The 16921-nt window shown below is 48.4% G+C and overlaps 2 protein-coding genes across 2 annotated transcripts in view; both read left to right on the top strand.

Annotated features, from left to right (window-relative positions):
• The window catches only part of LOC144179957 (ubiquitin-conjugating enzyme E2 Z-like), a 40892-nt gene extending 31919 nt beyond the window's left edge, over positions 1–8973 (top strand). Inside the window, exons 7-8 of the mRNA XM_077708371.1 lie at positions 8100–8154; positions 8915–8973. Of these exons, the coding sequence (XP_077564497.1) occupies positions 8100–8154; positions 8915–8973 (114 nt within the window). The remainder of the gene's footprint in view (positions 1–8099; positions 8155–8914) is intronic.
• Positions 8974–12440: 3467 nt separating this feature from the next.
• The window catches only part of LOC144179956 (ubiquitin-conjugating enzyme E2 Z-like), a 34114-nt gene continuing 29633 nt past the window's right edge, over positions 12441–16921 (top strand). The window contains exon 1 of the mRNA XM_077708370.1: positions 12441–12535. Coding sequence (XP_077564496.1) covers positions 12441–12535 — 95 coding nt within the window. The remainder of the gene's footprint in view (positions 12536–16921) is intronic.

Below are 16921 nucleotides of genomic sequence, written 5' to 3'. Positions count from 1 at the left end.
TGGCCCACACCGGCATAGGCGGTAATGAGGCGGCCCACCATCAAGCTCGAGCACTGACCACCCGAGCAGACCCCTCTTTATCTCCTAACAACAGTGCCCCGACGGCTTCTCAGTATGCACTTCTAACATATCGAGAAGTCGCCCAGTACTACCGACTCCTCCGCAGGCACTATCCCCCACCGCACCCGTCGCTAAGGCACGCTGCCGCCAACATGTGGCGCATCCAACAAACTCACTGCTTCCCCCACACAACCATGCTCACACACACGCACCCGCACAAGTTTCCAACACCCCACTGCCTTCTTTGCCACCAACGTGATACCCACTTTCATTCGCTGGGTGAGTGTCCGCACGACCCATTTCCCTCCTACCCCACGCCCCACCACTGGGAACAGGCCTTGGGGAGCTCGGACCTGGCGGTTTAGGAAACTCTAATCGCACGGGCCCTTGCGGTCGCCGAAGCCGTATGAGCTTCGGCCATCCCTCGCCCCTAAATCCCAGTTGCAAAATAAAGTCTCTCTCTCTCTCTCTCTCTCTCTCTCTCTCTCTCTCTCTCTCTCTCTCTCTCTCTCTCTCTCTCTCTCTCTCTCTCTCTCTCTCTCTCTCTCTCTCTCTCTCTCTCTCTCTCTCTCTCTCTCTCTCTCTCTCTCACTCTCACTCTCTCTCACTCTCACTCTCTCTCTCTCTCTCTCTCTCTCTCTCTCTCTCACTCACTCAGTCACTCACTCTCCCTCTCTTCGCAAAATGTAAAAACTTAAGCATCAGACAATAAGCACTTTGAAACACTGACACTGACACCTTCTCGCTCAAGTTGACCAACAATCAACCCGCTGGCCCAACCTGCAGGCGCAACGCTTACATCTTAAAGCAACAGAAGCGCAGAGGGACTTCGTCTCTCTTGGGCCACGGCAGCCGCAGCGAGCAGCAGCGATTACCCTTCGCTGCTAGTCTCTCTGTCCTCGCTGGCCTTCAGTGTTCGTGAAGCATAGATCATAAATACAGTAACTAAGTTCGAAAATGCTTCCTGGGAGTCGAAGTAACGCTATCGCGCCTTACATCTTAAGACCCATACGTAGATGTCACCTCAACTTTTTAAAAGTCCGGCCATGGTGAAGTCCTTATCAAGATGTTCGCTGTTGAATCCCGTGTAGTTGCGGTTGTCAGATTGGATCGAAGAGGGGAAGATTTGTAGGTCTTTCACCATTTCCTTGGGACTTTCGTGCCCATCAATTAACATTTGCATTTTGGTTCTAGTCAAGGTCTTGGTGGATTCTGGATCGATGAGGCCTTTTAAGATGCGCCATGTCTTACTTGTTCGTAGGGTTCCCTGAAGTTTTTCGCATGCCATCTGTGATTGCTGGCTACTGAGTGTATCTGAGAAATACTTGCTTTGACCTTGCACTTATTGGTTTCGCATTTTTTTCACCGTTTGATAAGCGCGTTTCTCGCCTCCCAGAAATGAGCGAGGTCGTTGTCTACAAAAGGTCATCCTTATTGGTTTGTGTAGGTCTTGCCATGCTTTATTTTTGTATTGAGAATGTCATTCGTCCAAGCGTCAAGATGGGGAGTCTCTGCCCTTCTCTTTAGTTTCTACACTTGTCCCATTCATTGATTTTTTTTTCATTTTAATCTTCTTTTTTTTGATGTGGATCGAAAGGGCGATAATTGCGTGTTCGCTTCATGTGTTCTTGGGTATGGGTCCAACTAACGTGTCCTTGATGTAGCCATAGTAAGGTCTGGGTTCGGGTTCCGTTCTACACAGTTGCCCGGTCTAGTAATTCCCTGTGTGTCATTGTGGATTGCGTATCCTACTTCTCTTAGCGCATAAAGCAGATTACGTCAATTGCTGTCGTTGCTGTACCCCCATGTTCGGTGTGGGCCATTGAAGTCCCCAGTAGTAGGCGTTCGCATGCACATCGCGGGGTGTTGCTAGGCGCCACCCTCACAACAACGATCACAGAAAAAATGTATTAAAGTTCTCTCTCTTTCTCTCTCTCTCCACCCGACGGCGCCTGTACTGCGCGGTGGGGTTGCCTGCGGGAGATAAACAGGAGCTCCGGAACGAGTACGAACTGTTGTGCCAGAGCGCCCAGCCCAAATTCGCTACACCGGGCGACGCGCCGACAGCGCGGCCGATTCGCGCCTCGGCCAAACCGCCCGTGGTAGACGTGCCACAACTTTTGCAGGCGCCGCAGAGTCGCTTTTCCCTTATCAACGGCTGGGCCGAATCATGCCTCGGACGAGCGGCCCGCGGCAGATACGCAGCTACATGCCTGGAGGCGGCGGCTTTGGCTGACGCAATCGCTTCGCGTCCATTCGTCGGATTCAAACTTCGGCCAGCGAGAGTCCTGATTGGGAGCGATTCAAACCACTAGCGGTTGCAAAGGGGAGTCCTTTGCAACCGCTAGTGGTTTGTATAAAACACACCCGGAAGCAGCAGCGAGCGCGGCACTTTTCGGAGGCAACGAGTGGAGACGTGCTGTCGCATTTGTGCGAGCCATGTAACGCTGTTGTTGCCTTTGTACATACTGTATATAAATGTTGCCTCAACTTTTCGTCGGATCGAGAACTTCACCGCTCTGCTCTGCACCGCGTCGATAGCGGACGGAGCAAGGCAACGTGGCAGCACAAGTGACTGCGCTCGGATGGCCACCGCAACAGTGGTGGCTGTGGTGAGAGGGAACAAGGTGAAACACAAACTCAATTGTGTCTGGTCTTTTCGCCGCCCCTGTGTACGACGAATGAAGTACCGACTAGGCCAATCAGCTACTAACTCATAGATACGAACATACCGGCAGTTATATTTTCGCGGAAAGGAACATTTGCAAGTCTATATTTTCCAGCCGGCACTGACTTTCATTTTTCTCTGTCACGGTAGTGAGAGGGGGATTCTTTGTTTTCTTTCCATGATATTTTCCAGCTTGCAGATTAGAATATGAGCAGCGATACTACGCAGAAGCGAAGTACACAAACGGGCATTATGGGCAAAGGGCAACAAAATGAATACACATAATAAAACTATAAACAGTTTTCATGAAAACTAATACAATCTTTCTTTCATCCGTTCTCAGGATCCCGTCGGTCACAAGTGTACAATCGACTACGACGGAATGATTAAAAAGCTGCAGAGTTTAAAGGAGCTGGTGAAAAACCAAGCCAACGTTGCCACTGGCCAAGGCTTGGCATCAGGCAGCCTAATGTCCGGTTCAAGCAGCGTCTAAGCCCAGTAAACCCAAGCTGCAGGTATCTTTTTGCCACGCTTTATACTGCTTTCAAAGCTAGTGCATTGAGAACAATAAAAATTGGGATTTTATTATTACTGAGGTACGACACGCAAAACGCGAGTTCGAACTTGACAAAGGAACGAATGCATGGATGGAGACACTTTTATTCAGTATACTTCATAGGCCCTTTTGACCGTGTTTTAGGAGTGGGGTAGTGTCTGTTGGACCTGCACGCGGCTGCCTGAGCTTGATTTATGATCGTCCGTTTAGCTCCTAAATATGAGCGGCGTATCAGTGAATCCCCATTATCTATTCGTGCGTGCTGTCTGATATGTGTGGGCACAGAGAGAGAGAGAGAGAGAGAGAGAGAGAGAGAGAGAGAGAGAGAGAGAGAGAGAAACTCTTTATTAAAGAGGAAAATGCAGAGAGGTTTGCCGATATCAGTTCGCCGGCATGCTACTCTGCGGGGAAAGGAGGAGAGGGAAAAAGGTGGTAGGTGTAGTGAAGAAAAGGAGAGTAGTAGTAGAGAAAAAAAAAATAAAATATGATCCTTCTTCAGGGTATTGAGTTCAAAGGTTCTTGAGATGGAGGAACGACTACAATTTCGTGGACACACCAATGTCCTGGAGGAATTCGAATAGCGCGGACAAGATTTTGCGCTGAGCGGAGGGAGAGGGCCATGGTCCAAGTACCAATCTTAATGTCAATGTGGGCCATGCTTGCGAGGCTTTCACAATGTCTACATTTCGTTTCAGAATGGCCTGGGCAGAGTATATTCAGTCGTAATAAATTGGTGTAGGTTCAAAGCTGTAATTTCCGCCAGAAAGGGACAAGGTGCTCAGCTCAAAGCAAGGAATACCCATTTGCGGATGGCAAACTCCGCGAAAATGAACCCGAAGCGCATTTTGTCATTCCATTTAAGTTCGCATGGGTTGTCACGAAAAATAGGGTGAAAGTATATCTGAAAAAAAAAAAAATGCTTCAGGTTCTTTGTCACTCAGAGTTATTTTTTAATTAAGAGGTTTACCTCAACATCAGCAATATTTGTTGGTGACGAACCTCACTTATTTTCAAATGTAAAATTCACAACCTATGTATCTTTGTTGCAGGAAATTCCCAAGCGCCCAGGCGTTGGAATTACGAAAATCGCGGAACAAGCAAGAATATTCCCCACCACCACCCTGTGCGAGCAAGCTCTTAACCTTGAAAAAAAATGGTGAAACACCGGCCCGCTTAGACGCGGAGAGTCACAATTTGAAATCGCGTTTTCCTGTCGAGGAAAAATCTTAAAGATAAAAATAAGTGAACGTATCTCGAAGAAACGTTGGAGTTGGCGGTTAGATTCAATAAAGTTGACACTATATAGTTTTGATTCGAACGCCGTCAATATTTTCTCTCATAGCGAAGCGTCGATCGCATTTGACCACATGAGGGGAAGAGTAAACGACATGGAATCAAGTAAGTAGTTGCTTAACAAATACTTCTTTGAGACGTCCGGTATCTGTAAGTGAGGACATCCCAAAGCATGCACGGAAGTGTTTATTAGAAAATATGTAACGAAAATAATCTGACTGAAAGAGCCATTCCGGACTCAGTGCCCCAGGATGCACTGCGTCATTAATGTTAGTCGTAATGTTCGCCTCGCAGGCATTTGTGAGGCTGCGCAACGCGCAGACGACGTCGCTGTTGCCACAATCTGCAACGGCGTGGCGGAAATTCACATGAAATGCTAGTGCTGCCACAGGGTAGTTTCGGTAGAAATAGAAGAGGCCAACATTGATTAGACTGAATTCCATCATTCAGTATATTTGCTTTCACTCTTTTACATCACTTAGCTGCCGAGAGCGCTGATGGTATTAGAAGTTTCGCCTCATTACATCAGGCGCAATTTTAAATGAGGGAAGCGCCCACTGTGAGAATACTCTGGCAACTAAGGCCAGTTGGAAATATTCTTTACGGGGCCACAATTTTACGAGAGATAGTTTTTGCCCACGTCTGCTGTGTTTTCAATAAATCTAACCAATAATAATTCCAATAATTCTAATTCTAATTCTAATAATATTAATTCTAATATTTCTAATAATAATCTAACCTGTTTTCAATAAATCTACATCTTTCCTCACGCCGGCACATCGGGTCGAAAACGATTAGGTAGTGTCGCACACTCCACATATCACTCAGGCAGGGACACCTACTTTACGTTTCCCTGGCTATCGTCAACGCGAAGCCATCACAATCTTAATTTTGCACCAATATTTTCTCTTGTTTTCTTTTACCCAAGGAGCCTCATCGCATTCGGAAAGGCGGCATGTGGCACATGCAGGGGATCAGATGTGTCTTCATAAACTGAGGGGCTGAGACTTCCCCGAAACAAGTCTCAGTCTGTGACACAGCACCAGCGGCCATGCGGACGTTTTACAACGGGAGCCAAGCCGATTCGAATGGGATGATGATCACTCCCCAGCAGTCGGGCTCCCGGTCCCAAGACACAGGCTGCGCTCCAAGCCACCACCAAAGGTCAGGGGAGCATGAAGGACTCCACGGGTGGTCTCCTCGACGAGTTGGAGCATCGACCGGGTTAAGAAGCACAAAGTGTGCGTCGGTAAACGGGTCCAACACGAGACCTACTCGTGCGCTTGAGTAGGGGTATCCCCAAGCCGGATGCGACGTGTTGAAATCTCCACCTACAAGCACTGCGCTCCGCGGGTGCGCGCGAAGAAGATTTTAAATTCAAACGAGACGCAACACGACGGAACTCTTGTAAAGCGACACCGATATGATACCAGTTTGAGGTAGGCGCACTAATATGCCCACTACCTCCTGCAATTCATTGCGCCGCTGTTTTAATTTCACCTGAGTCTGGTGGTAACAGGTGGCGACATAGACAACATCCTTGCCCGAATGTTCATTCCCAGTGCTACACCGACGAACCGGAATAGCAAGCATTTACACTTGGTCCTCTGCTCCTGCTACGCCTGTCCTACTTGCGTCCTTAACCAGCTGGCAAGCTATCCCCGGTTGAGCTCATCCATTTTGAGGCGCAGCTAGGGCAACAGCTCTCGTCCGCTTTGCTGACCTACCTTTCATCGTTACAGTGATGCAAGCGAACCACAAGTGCGTGCTCGAGTGGAACTGCCGAGGACTTGAAAATGAGCCTGGGAAGCTTCGCTACCGTACACTCATCGGAGGTCTCCCCGTTTGGGCAGGCCGAAAATACTTTTTTTCGGTTACAGGTGGTTTCTTTCCTCGGCAATATTCCCCTCTCTACTTTTCGTCCACCGGCATCCTAATCTTCTTTTAGTCGCCTCGACAGCCTTGAAGTTAACTCTCGCTGTGCTACCCTTAAATCCTAGGACTTAAATCCTAGGACTTCTAGAAGAGGAATCATTCCATCATGGAGATTTGGATGGATACGCTAACATTTTACACTATGTGCTACTAATTTCGGGTTTTTTTCCGCAGACCACGCATCCCGCATCATTTTGTGTATATTTTCCCACGAAGCTCTTTGTTCTCAAGCAACTCGCTCTAACCTCCAAATCAAAACACCGCCATTAGGATTAAGGAAGAAATCGTTCTTTCTGATGTCCGATTTTCCTGCCCTGTTCATGTGTAACGATGTTTTAGCTTCCATTTTTTTTCTCTCCATTTATTTATTCCTCTCTGGCTTACTTCTCTTTTGGTTACATATAGGCTAGTAGCTTGCTCTAGCCTCAAAAAGCAAAGCACCACCCTTGGAATTATAGCAAAAGTTTCCTTTCTGATATCCAATTTCTCTGCCCTGTACGTCTCTAACGGTGTTTTAGCTTCCATTGTTTCTCTTCATTTATTTGTTTCCTTATGCCACCCGCCGCGGTGGCTCAGTGGCTAAGGCGTTGCGCTGCTGAGCACGAGGTCGCGGATTCGATTCCCGGCCGCGGCGGCTGCTTTTCAGATGGAGGCGAAAAGCAAAAACGCCCGTGTGTTCGAGATTTCGGCGCACGTTAAAGATCCCCAGGTGGTCAAAATTAATCCGGAGCCCTCCACTGTGGCGCGCCTCATCTCCTGCGTTGCGTCGGCGCGTTAATCCCTACAATCAATCAATAAATCAATGTTTCCTTATGCCTTGCTTATTTCTTGGTTACCTTGGCTGTCTTTGATTCCCCACTGTTTTTTTTTTCTGTATTTCATTGTTAGCCTTCTAGTCTTCCTTGGCCACTGCATGTCCACGAGTTTCCTGTATAGGTATAGGCGCGGACGTAATATTCCGGACCAGGCGACCGCGGGGCAAAAGCCACCGATGCGCACTTTGGAGTCCTGGCGCCTCTTGCCGAGAGCGGCGCGGCGCGCATGCGCGTGCTTTTCTACGCGCAGGCACGCTGATTTTCTCGCTTCCTGAAGCGGTGTTAGGACGGTCACTGAAGCACCGCCGAGTGACGCCTTTGTAGCATTCTTTTAATATGCTTTAATCCTGAAGGCGCATTGGTGGCATAATGTGACGATTGCACCGGCTTTGGCGCAAGTGCTCCTCGTGTCCTGATAAATGCTTGCGCGGAATGTTTTGTGTTGTATTTTTATGTTTAGTTCTATATCGTGCAGACACGTTGAAACTAGAGGCGTCGCCGAATGAAGCATGTATGAAGCGCAATCACAGGGTTCTGCGCTATTGGCAACGGAATCCAGAGAGATGAATCGCGAACCTTTATTCATCTGGATCATTTCTTATACTACTTGAGCACTGAGCTTATATTTCAGCTCGCTTTCCGCTGCCGATAAGAAGGCAATTTGCAACGTTAAAAGAAAGTTTCTGTTTTTTTTTTTTTGCTGTCTACGTCTTTAGTCACAAATGATCCAAAGACATACTCAAATGAATAGCCTGTTCCCTCTGCACTTCAGCATTCGTCAAAATGGCACCTCAGGTTCCCATCGAAGAACGCCGAAGGTCTCGGAGGTGAGTCTCGGCTAAGGCTTACACGGTTTTTTGCCCGTTCAAGTCGGTTTTTAATTTATTAGAATTTAGAACCAGTTTATTAGAATTATTTTGCAGAACCAGTTATGCAAAAAAATTTCCACCCACTTAGGCTTTCTGCCTCCCTGCATATTTATGTAGCTGAATAAATATTTATTGAATTTGTTTTTTGTCCGCTTACGGGATCTATTTTTGACTTTTACAAAATTGTTCGCTCTAATGTATCAACTTAAATCGCCTCTGTCAACGTTCGCAGTAATGTCTATAGGTTCTCTGGTTAGCTCTAGGCCTGGCTGCCTCCCAGCGTTGAGTGTGCATGTGTCTCTTGCTTCTCCTTTGTCTCCTAGTTTGCCTTCCTTAGCTGCGCGGGGCCCCCTAAAAAAGCTACCGCTCTACCCCCTAAGCGCCACCGCACCTTGTTTCCTAGCCTGGGGCTGAAGTAAATCCCGTCCCACTGAAAAGCTTGCCCATGTCTAATACTGCCCAGTACACTGTTTACGTCTATCCCTTCAAACCCAAGTTCCCGGCCGCGCCCCACAATCTCACTGTTAGCAGCCAGTAATGCCCGTTCGGTGTGCACGCCCTGCTTTGTCACCTCCAGCACGGTGCAGACAGCAACCAACAGATTTTGGGGCCATCGCCCGGAGGTCGTTTATCCGCTTCGCTATCTCCTGGCCAAGTTTTCCCTCCTCCACCTTGAGAACATCGTGAATCCCCGCGGCAATTTCCACAAGGTTTCTAGGTTTAGTGGAAAAGGCCAGCTGCCCGTTCGCTTTTGCCAATATCATCTGCATCGACTGACCGGGCAACCACCTGACCTTCACACGCTTATCCCCCTCTACCCTTTCTATTACAACGGCGCTGCACCTCCTCATGTCATGCTCGAATCCCCCGCAATGATCACCACGCTATCAGCCCCGCCCTGCTCTTTCGTGACACCATGCGTTCCGACTGGTTTGACTCAGCCTTTTTTAGTGACGATAGTTTGACTTGCTTATTTTTCAGGGCGTGGGAGTAGTTGTTGCTTTTCGTACCCTTCGCCCCGTGTGACACCTCGGTGCAAGCCTCCGCTCTGCTGCATGGGTCAAGTAGTTCGTCTTTTTTCGCCGAAATGACGATCCTTTCTAGCTCCCGCTCAGCTGCTTCGAACTTTTTATCAACGGCCCTGCGTTCGTCGCGTTCGCTACTCAGCGCTGCCTCCAGTTCTGTAACCCGCTTAGCTAACCGCGAGTTATCCGCTTCTACGCGTACTAGCCGTGACACCACTAAGCATAAACGACACTTACTACCTTAACCTCCGTCTGCGTCGCCGCCATCCCGCTGAAACTTTTTTGTATCTACTTGTCGCGGACAGCTACCACACTGTACCGGCTTTCTACGTGTGTCGTCGTCTCGGCTGTAAATCCGACACAACGAGAAAGAACTGTGAAGGTGAATACGCGGCTTCGGCTACCCTCCCCTGTCTCTGGCGTTCAGCTGTGCTTCACTGCAGTACACGCTGTTGTAGGAGCACAAAAAAGAGCACGAGCGCGCAGGTGGTCTGCACTCACTGTAACTGTTGCACACCCCCCCTTCCCCCCTCACCCAATTGCCATATACTGGTTTGTTTTTGAATAATCTTTGTATCCTTATGAGCAACTGCTAATATCGAGCTCTGTTCGGCCTCTGTTGCCTAGTAGTGAAGAAAAAAAACCCAGTGGCCTAGAAGTAGAGTCGTCTGTTTTCATGCGTACGTCCAGAGTTCCAGCCCTTGTGATGGTAGTTTTTTTCGCAAAAGACCAGCATCATTTGCTGCTGCATCTTTCCTTAGGTTAACTGAACGCATTATGTTGAAATAAGGGCAGTTTGATATCTTTTCATTCGGTTCAGCCTACCAGCACGCTTATTAGAACTACGATTTTCCTAATACGATGAGAAAAAGGGGCACACGTAATGTTCGTCTATGCGGCACGGTTTGTCCATTACGCCGGCCCGGAAGGACCTCTTCGAACGCTTTGGATGAGGCCGCGGCATTGGGGCTGAGGATGCATCATCTGCACCATAGTAATCATCATCATCATCGTGAGCATCTGCAGTAGCAGAAGGGTTGTAGAGAAAGCTGTCATTAGAGACCAGCAATCACCAACGCAGAAGTTAAGAAAAACCCTAACAACTGGGACCTCGATGGTGTCCTGTTAACTACTTAGGTATCGAAGCACGGGCCTGCTGTGGTGACTCAGTGGCTAGGTGTTGTGTTTGTGAGCCCAAGGATCGGGGCTTGAATCCCGGCCTTGACTTTTGTTTTCCAGATGTAGGCTAAAATCTGAAACGTCCGCCTGTCGAGTCTTCGGCGCTTTGAAGCCGGGTGGTGGAAACTATTTCGGAGCCCTCCATTACGGCGTGCGTCACAGCCCAGGTGTCGCTTTCGCGCGTAAAACGTCCATAATCTGAATCAAAGCGCGTTTACGTATACGCGAATAGTGTCACTGTCCTGGGATTGACAGTCGTGGCGACATGCCGACTCATCCACGCCATATACATTTACTCCGCAGGGACTCGCTGCTGTCGGTGCTGTCTACCCTTCGATGGACCCTGAAGCGTCTGCTTCTGCGGCAGCTGTGAAGCAGAGTCTCCCACATATGGACGCCTCGGAATTAGATTCAGAGGAGCAAACACACTAAAGCCCCTATTTTATAAGGAAGATGGTTAAAACGTCAAGCTTTCCCCATAAAACCTGAATCGAAGACCAGAATCCAAACTGCTTCGCCTATGTCGGAATAGTGCAATCGGATAGACACCGGATTCATAACGCGAGGGACTGAGGTTTTATAACGACCACCGGAATGCTTTCTTTTTTTCTTTTTTAGGCACTTGATGTGCCTTTGGGAATCCAAACATCATCATGTGAGCTGCGTTTGTGTAAAGTTATCTTACGTGCAGTGCGCTTTCGCGTACAGTCGGCGTCAGTGAGGCAAGGAAAGCTTCGCTTTAAATTGCCTAACGCCGAGCAAAGAGAAAAGAGACAGGCGCTCGCTGCAGCTAAGGGAAACACCGGTCGACACCACCCCAGCATTGACGACGCGAAGATTACTAACACGGGGCGGGGCGCGCATTGCTTTGATGAGGAAGACCCATATCCTGCAGTGAACATAAAACATAAAATTTATTTCGTTTTCCGAGAACAAAATTAACGTGGCTGAACCGATATACTTGGAACTCAGAAATGCACGGTAATACGTAAGTGTCGCAAAAACAACCGCTTCTTTGATGTATTTATTCACCTGTTATACAATAATCTACAGTAACTTTGCTGAAATTATTCGGCAATGAACCTTTATCAATGGTATATTTAAGTGTTCTTGTCTACACCTCTATCAAGATCTCTATCAACTTTCTGCAGACTCTATCTATTAAGCTAGACGACCTAGTATTAACAATGCACAAGCGTGGAAATTATTCTTCTGGAGCCTATATAAAGTCTTTGACGCCAATTACTCCATGAGCTGCCAAAAATTTATTGTAACCCTCATTTCTCAAAATGGTCAAAAGTTTGTCGGAACGAAAATACATTGGTCGATTCATAATTGAATCCTGATACAGCGTTTAAATAGTGCTCAGTGTTCTGAAGGCACACGTTTAACCCCTGATCTTCGTCTTCTTATGCGTTAACTAGCAAATATCCAGGTGCCTTGGTGCACAATGTCAGATTATACGAACACCCGGTAACAAAAGTTTCCAGGACGCGATTTGGACAACCACCGTCAATTTCTGTCTGACTATTGGCCAAACGCCTGATATAAGCATATGTATGGTGATGATGTTGCAGAACGTTATTCGCTTGCGAATGCAACGCAAGTTGTAAAACTTCAGAGAGCAGCGAAATTGAATTTCGCTGTCCAAATCGCGTCCTGGAGCCCTTTCATGTCTGCGTATATCCTCATCAATCCGAGACGTTGACTGGGTGCAGATTGTCAGACTGGGCGCAGTCTGCGGCTTCGATGAACGATTGAGGGAGGCTCATCGATCGAAATATTGGCTGCCTCTCGATGCTTATGTATGCCAGGTAATTCTAGCTCGCATTTAGTCATGTTCTGAATAACATAACACGCAATTACGGCCTCGGCCAGTTAAACATTTATGGGGGCATTAGAGAGATCGTATTCCTTCTCACCAGGTACCCTACTACCGGCCACATTGTAATTGTCATCACGGGGGCAGAGAAAGAAGTAAGTCACGAGGAAATATTTTCATCTGCTCGGCCGTTTGCCTTCTCAAACGGCAACGACGACATGGCTCCCAAGAAAGTGGCTAATGAATACAACTGGGACCCCATCCAGTTCCAGCACGAGGTGCCGTCTCCGCAATGTCTGCTCAGGACTCGACGGTAAGGGCGACCCCACGAGCGGTTTTAGAGCGTCAACCCCTATGCCACCTCCACGAGGTTGATTTGCGGGGAAAGTATCTCTGCGCGAAGTATCTGCGCAAGCACGGCGAAAATGATATAGAATATTCTTTAGTGGATCTTTAGGAATGCCTCATTCGTGAACACGAGGCTCGTACCAATGTGCAAGCGTACTTCGGCTTTAGGAGCCCGCAGCGCGGCATTTATGGCACGCCCTTCGCCCACTTCGACAGCCATGCTTTGCCTTCTCACTGTCTCACTGGTGATGTTTGCATGCCTTTGCGGCAGCGACGGGCTTTTTCGCTCCTTTTGTTGTCGTCCAATATCAGACTTTGGTTGACGTCCATCCCATTGCACCCTCTTTTGCTGACGACCCGGCCCTGCACTAGCATCAAGAGTCCATTGTACGCTGCGACGCAGTGCGACAGGCCCGTCAGATGGCGAGGAGTAGCAGCTGGCCGAGAAAAGACGCAGTGGCAGGAAATCATCGCGACCGCTACGAAGCTCGACATGACGTCATCATTCGCCGCACGCGCTCTGCCGCCCTTATTTTTTTTTGGTCCCTTTCCGTGTAGACGCCGCAAGTTATCTAGGGACATATGCCTGTATTGATGAACGGTGTAAACTTTTCGGAAACCGAGGCGTCGCTGTTCTTACAGTGCATGCATTACCGATCTACCGTCCCAGCTCCTATGCACCGGTGCTGTCATCTACACGACCGCTTGGCGTGTATCGAATTTCTGTGACTTAACACACTTCCTGCGGGTCGATTGTGCGCAAATGTGCAATGGTCACCGAGAATACTGGGAACTCGATTGGTAGGAGGCGGTTAAGAGGTTTAACTGACGCTGGCTGCTTCGGCAAAGATGGACCACTGCTGCCGAAATCGCAGGTCAGAGTTGGTCGATGTCCTGCTCATCGATCTTCCCGGTTACGAGTTAATGATGATCGGTAATAAGTTTTAGCTGGATGACGAGGATTATTATCGGTGATGACTTATTGCTTCGCTGGCGTTGAAGGCGACAGTACAACAGATAAACGGCAACGGCGGGAATATTTGGTAGCACGGACGCATTGCGCAAAGCGTGCATGTTTGCTAGGGGGCGCTGGGAACTTCGCATGAAAATTATTAGCCTTCCCTGCAGGACATCCTGTGCTGCTGTGAGGTGTCCTTAACAATTATGCTGCGAACATGCCTACTACCTCAATCGCTCGATGTATAATTAGCATTCGCAAACTTCTCTTGAATTCCCAGTAGGTATCTAAAACGTGTTTCAATGTCTCGGCCACACAACTCATTCACTAGGTCCGCTGGTAGTCACGTATGGCCACGGACCCGCTTTTTTGTTTTGGGGCTTCGCCATCGCTTCGCAGCGACGGTAAATTTTCACCCTACCATCTTATATACCGCTTTCGCAATGAAACGTCGTATAAGAAGGAACACCCATGCGGACTGTTAGGTAGGCCGCTCACCTTTTAGCCCTGGATTCATGCAGTTGAAGGGACCCCGCAACACTTTTTGAAAACTTTATTCTAAATATTAAATGCTTGTAAGACACATCCAACCAAGACATCCAGTACTTAGATTAGGGGTCTAAAAGTACCTCAGCCAAAAACTGCTCTATGCCCATCTGGTTAAAATTGCTCAAAATATTGTTCTCTCTTTCCTTGTCTTGGCGTCCTTCTACCTCTAGAATTACGCCATTCCAGCGGTGTAGCGGCTATTGGCCGGCTGTTGCAGCAATGAGCGCATTCGATAGCCACTTTAAAAAGAAACTGACAGGTTCAAAGGAGAAACAGAAGGCGTATCTGCTGCGACGAGCCAATCGCGTCATGCTGCTTTGTGATGGTGACAACCATAGCTTCTCCAATGCTTCCAGTCACGAAGGAAAGAGTTAGTGTTTATTGAAAGTGTTGCAGAGTCCCTTTCATGCTCTGCACATATTTTGTGTGGCGGAATTCAATATTTTAGATTGGGGGCCTCAAATCGCCCCTATTAGTCAGCTTCTGTCCGGGCAGTGTCAGGTTAAGGCATTTTTGTGACGTTATCTTATCGGCCACTTGAGGCTTCGCCGACAGCAGGGGCCCTATTCTCGGCTCCGTGAATTCTCTCTGAACTCCTCCAATTTGCCGGAAGCTGTGTCTATTTGGCTTGAATTTTTGTCACGTGATAAATTGGCTCGGTGTGGTTTTTTAATTTTGTTCTTTCGTGACGTTTACTGGCACCAGTTCTACAGTTCGCCTCCTTTCTCACTAGTGAAGGTGCATAATTCTTAGCCACCATTGAAAACCTGGACGAAATGCGACAAACATAACATCGCAGGCCCGTTTTCTTTTATTTCACAAAAAGATAACTTGTAGGCGACGACACCCTCTCAGTGACTGGCTGAGAACACCTGCTGTAATAAAAGAATTGGCTCCAATCCACGCAGTGAAGGCGGTTGGAAAAGAAAGCTGTAAACGACACCCACAACACATGCCTATGCGACGTCACTTGAATTCACACCGTGGCTCTACAAAGAGTGAAACCAGAGATTCTGCCAGCCGTCAGCTGGGATTCCGGGGAGCGGCGTCCCGAACGAAGTAGCGTCGGCCACGGCCGGGCTGGAGCTGCGGACGCCGCCGCTCTAGCCCGGCCGTGCGTAGGCGGCGGAAAGAAAACGGAGAGGAGCATATTTCGAAGGGTAAGAAGGAGCGTGGCACGTGTGGCTACTGCGTCATCCCTCTCACTGCCTCTCCCTCACTCTCATTTCATGTGTCACCTCCAAAAAAATGTCTCCTACCTCCCCTTGCGGGAACCCCTGTGTAGATGCGACGCATAGGGGGTTCCGTTGTTTCCGTTAGGTTGATTCTCCCATCGCGTGAAACGTGCCGTGAACCCCCTGCCGCGGCTATGACGCAACGTGGCGCGGCTATGACGCAACACAATCCAACACAATCCACTTTAATCTAATCCAAATCCAATCCAATACAATGCAATCTAAGCCAAGCCAAGCCAAGCCAATCGAATCCAATCCAATGCCCCTCGCGAGAGAGTGTTCGCTATCGGAGAGGAGAGGGGGTGAGCGGCGGAGAGCGCAGCTCGCGCGGCGAGGAGAATGAAGGAGGGGTGTGGACGGACAACAACAACGCCGTATGGAGGGACAAGGCGAGTGAAAGAGATGCAGTCGCATCTAAAAGCGCCCTTCTCCTCCCCAGCCGCTGACTCGAAGCCAGCGTCCGTCTCCCCGCCTCTACGTGTGGGAGTAGTTTAGTCGCTAAGACGACAGGCCCTCTCTCCGCTTCTCATATGGCCCAGGTTCGATGCCTGGCGGTGCCAGTAGTGTTCATTTAGTCTGGTGGGGAGTTCCTTGCGGCGCAGGCCACGACGAAACCGTTCGCTGGTAGAAGTAAAACGCTTTGCTTTAAAACAGTTTGCAGCAACGTATGCGTAACGCATTGGAAACCTCAGTCTGCTTCAAAGCATGTAACAGCTTGCAAGGGGCGGTTACAATAGCGGTGAAGTAGGCCGAAAAATTTCAGTGGCTTTCGGTTCCATGAAATTCCCCTGAATTCTGCTACAGGCGGAGTTTTCCATGACGTGCAGTTCAAAATTGTTCTCTAGAGAAAGAATCAATATTATTTACTGTTTTCAAGTCAGAGATAATGGAGCATACAAATGCCGTGCCGTATTTTATTTTTATGTTTGGCAATAAAATGGCAGTTATTTTTTTGGCGCAACAGCATCACAGTAAGCCAGTACAAGCCTCTCAATTACAAAGAAGCGAACGCATTGCATTTGTCCGAACTCCCTCTAGTCAGTCGAGGGTCACATGATCGCTTTCAAGAGAAACATAACAAAGAAAAACATTACTGACGATTAGTATGCTCCCTAATTTGAAATTACGACCGTGTTTGTTTGTGCGCGGCGCGAACTGCAGTCTTCTCGGTCACGTCGCATATCTGCTACCTTTCAGGATGTGATAGCATGATCAGCGAAAGCACGGCGGCATGCGCTACTCAGCTGTTATATCGCAGCGCGTAGCCGCAGTCGAGTATGTTGTTGCAAATAGTGTTTGAACCTCCCGCGCAAGGGTCACGTGGTTCTGTAGAGCGGCGAATTAAAGGAGCCATGAAGAGAAAACACAAGTTTGGTTCAATCAAAAGATTGTCTCGTTAGGATCATACTGACACCACTTTTAACGTAAACTTCGCTCAAATAAGCTACATAATTAGGAAAAACGGGAATGGTCATGCGACCCACCAGCTCATTTCCCGCAACAGAACCTATGTCGTCACATGAGCTAAGCTCTGCGATTGGCGGAGGCTGGCAGAAGCAGACGCAAATTAGGTAGAACTTACAAACTAGACGAACGAGCGATTTGCGCT

The sequence above is a fragment of the Haemaphysalis longicornis genome, unplaced genomic scaffold (genome assembly GCF_048455015.1).
Source record: "Haemaphysalis longicornis isolate Haplotype H1 unplaced genomic scaffold, Haemaphysalis longicornis Haplotype H1 scaffold_4, whole genome shotgun sequence".
Classification (NCBI taxonomy): domain Eukaryota; kingdom Metazoa; phylum Arthropoda; class Arachnida; order Ixodida; family Ixodidae; genus Haemaphysalis; species Haemaphysalis longicornis.
Note: the sequence above shows the minus strand (reverse complement) of the source record. Positions and strands in the feature narration are given on the sequence as shown.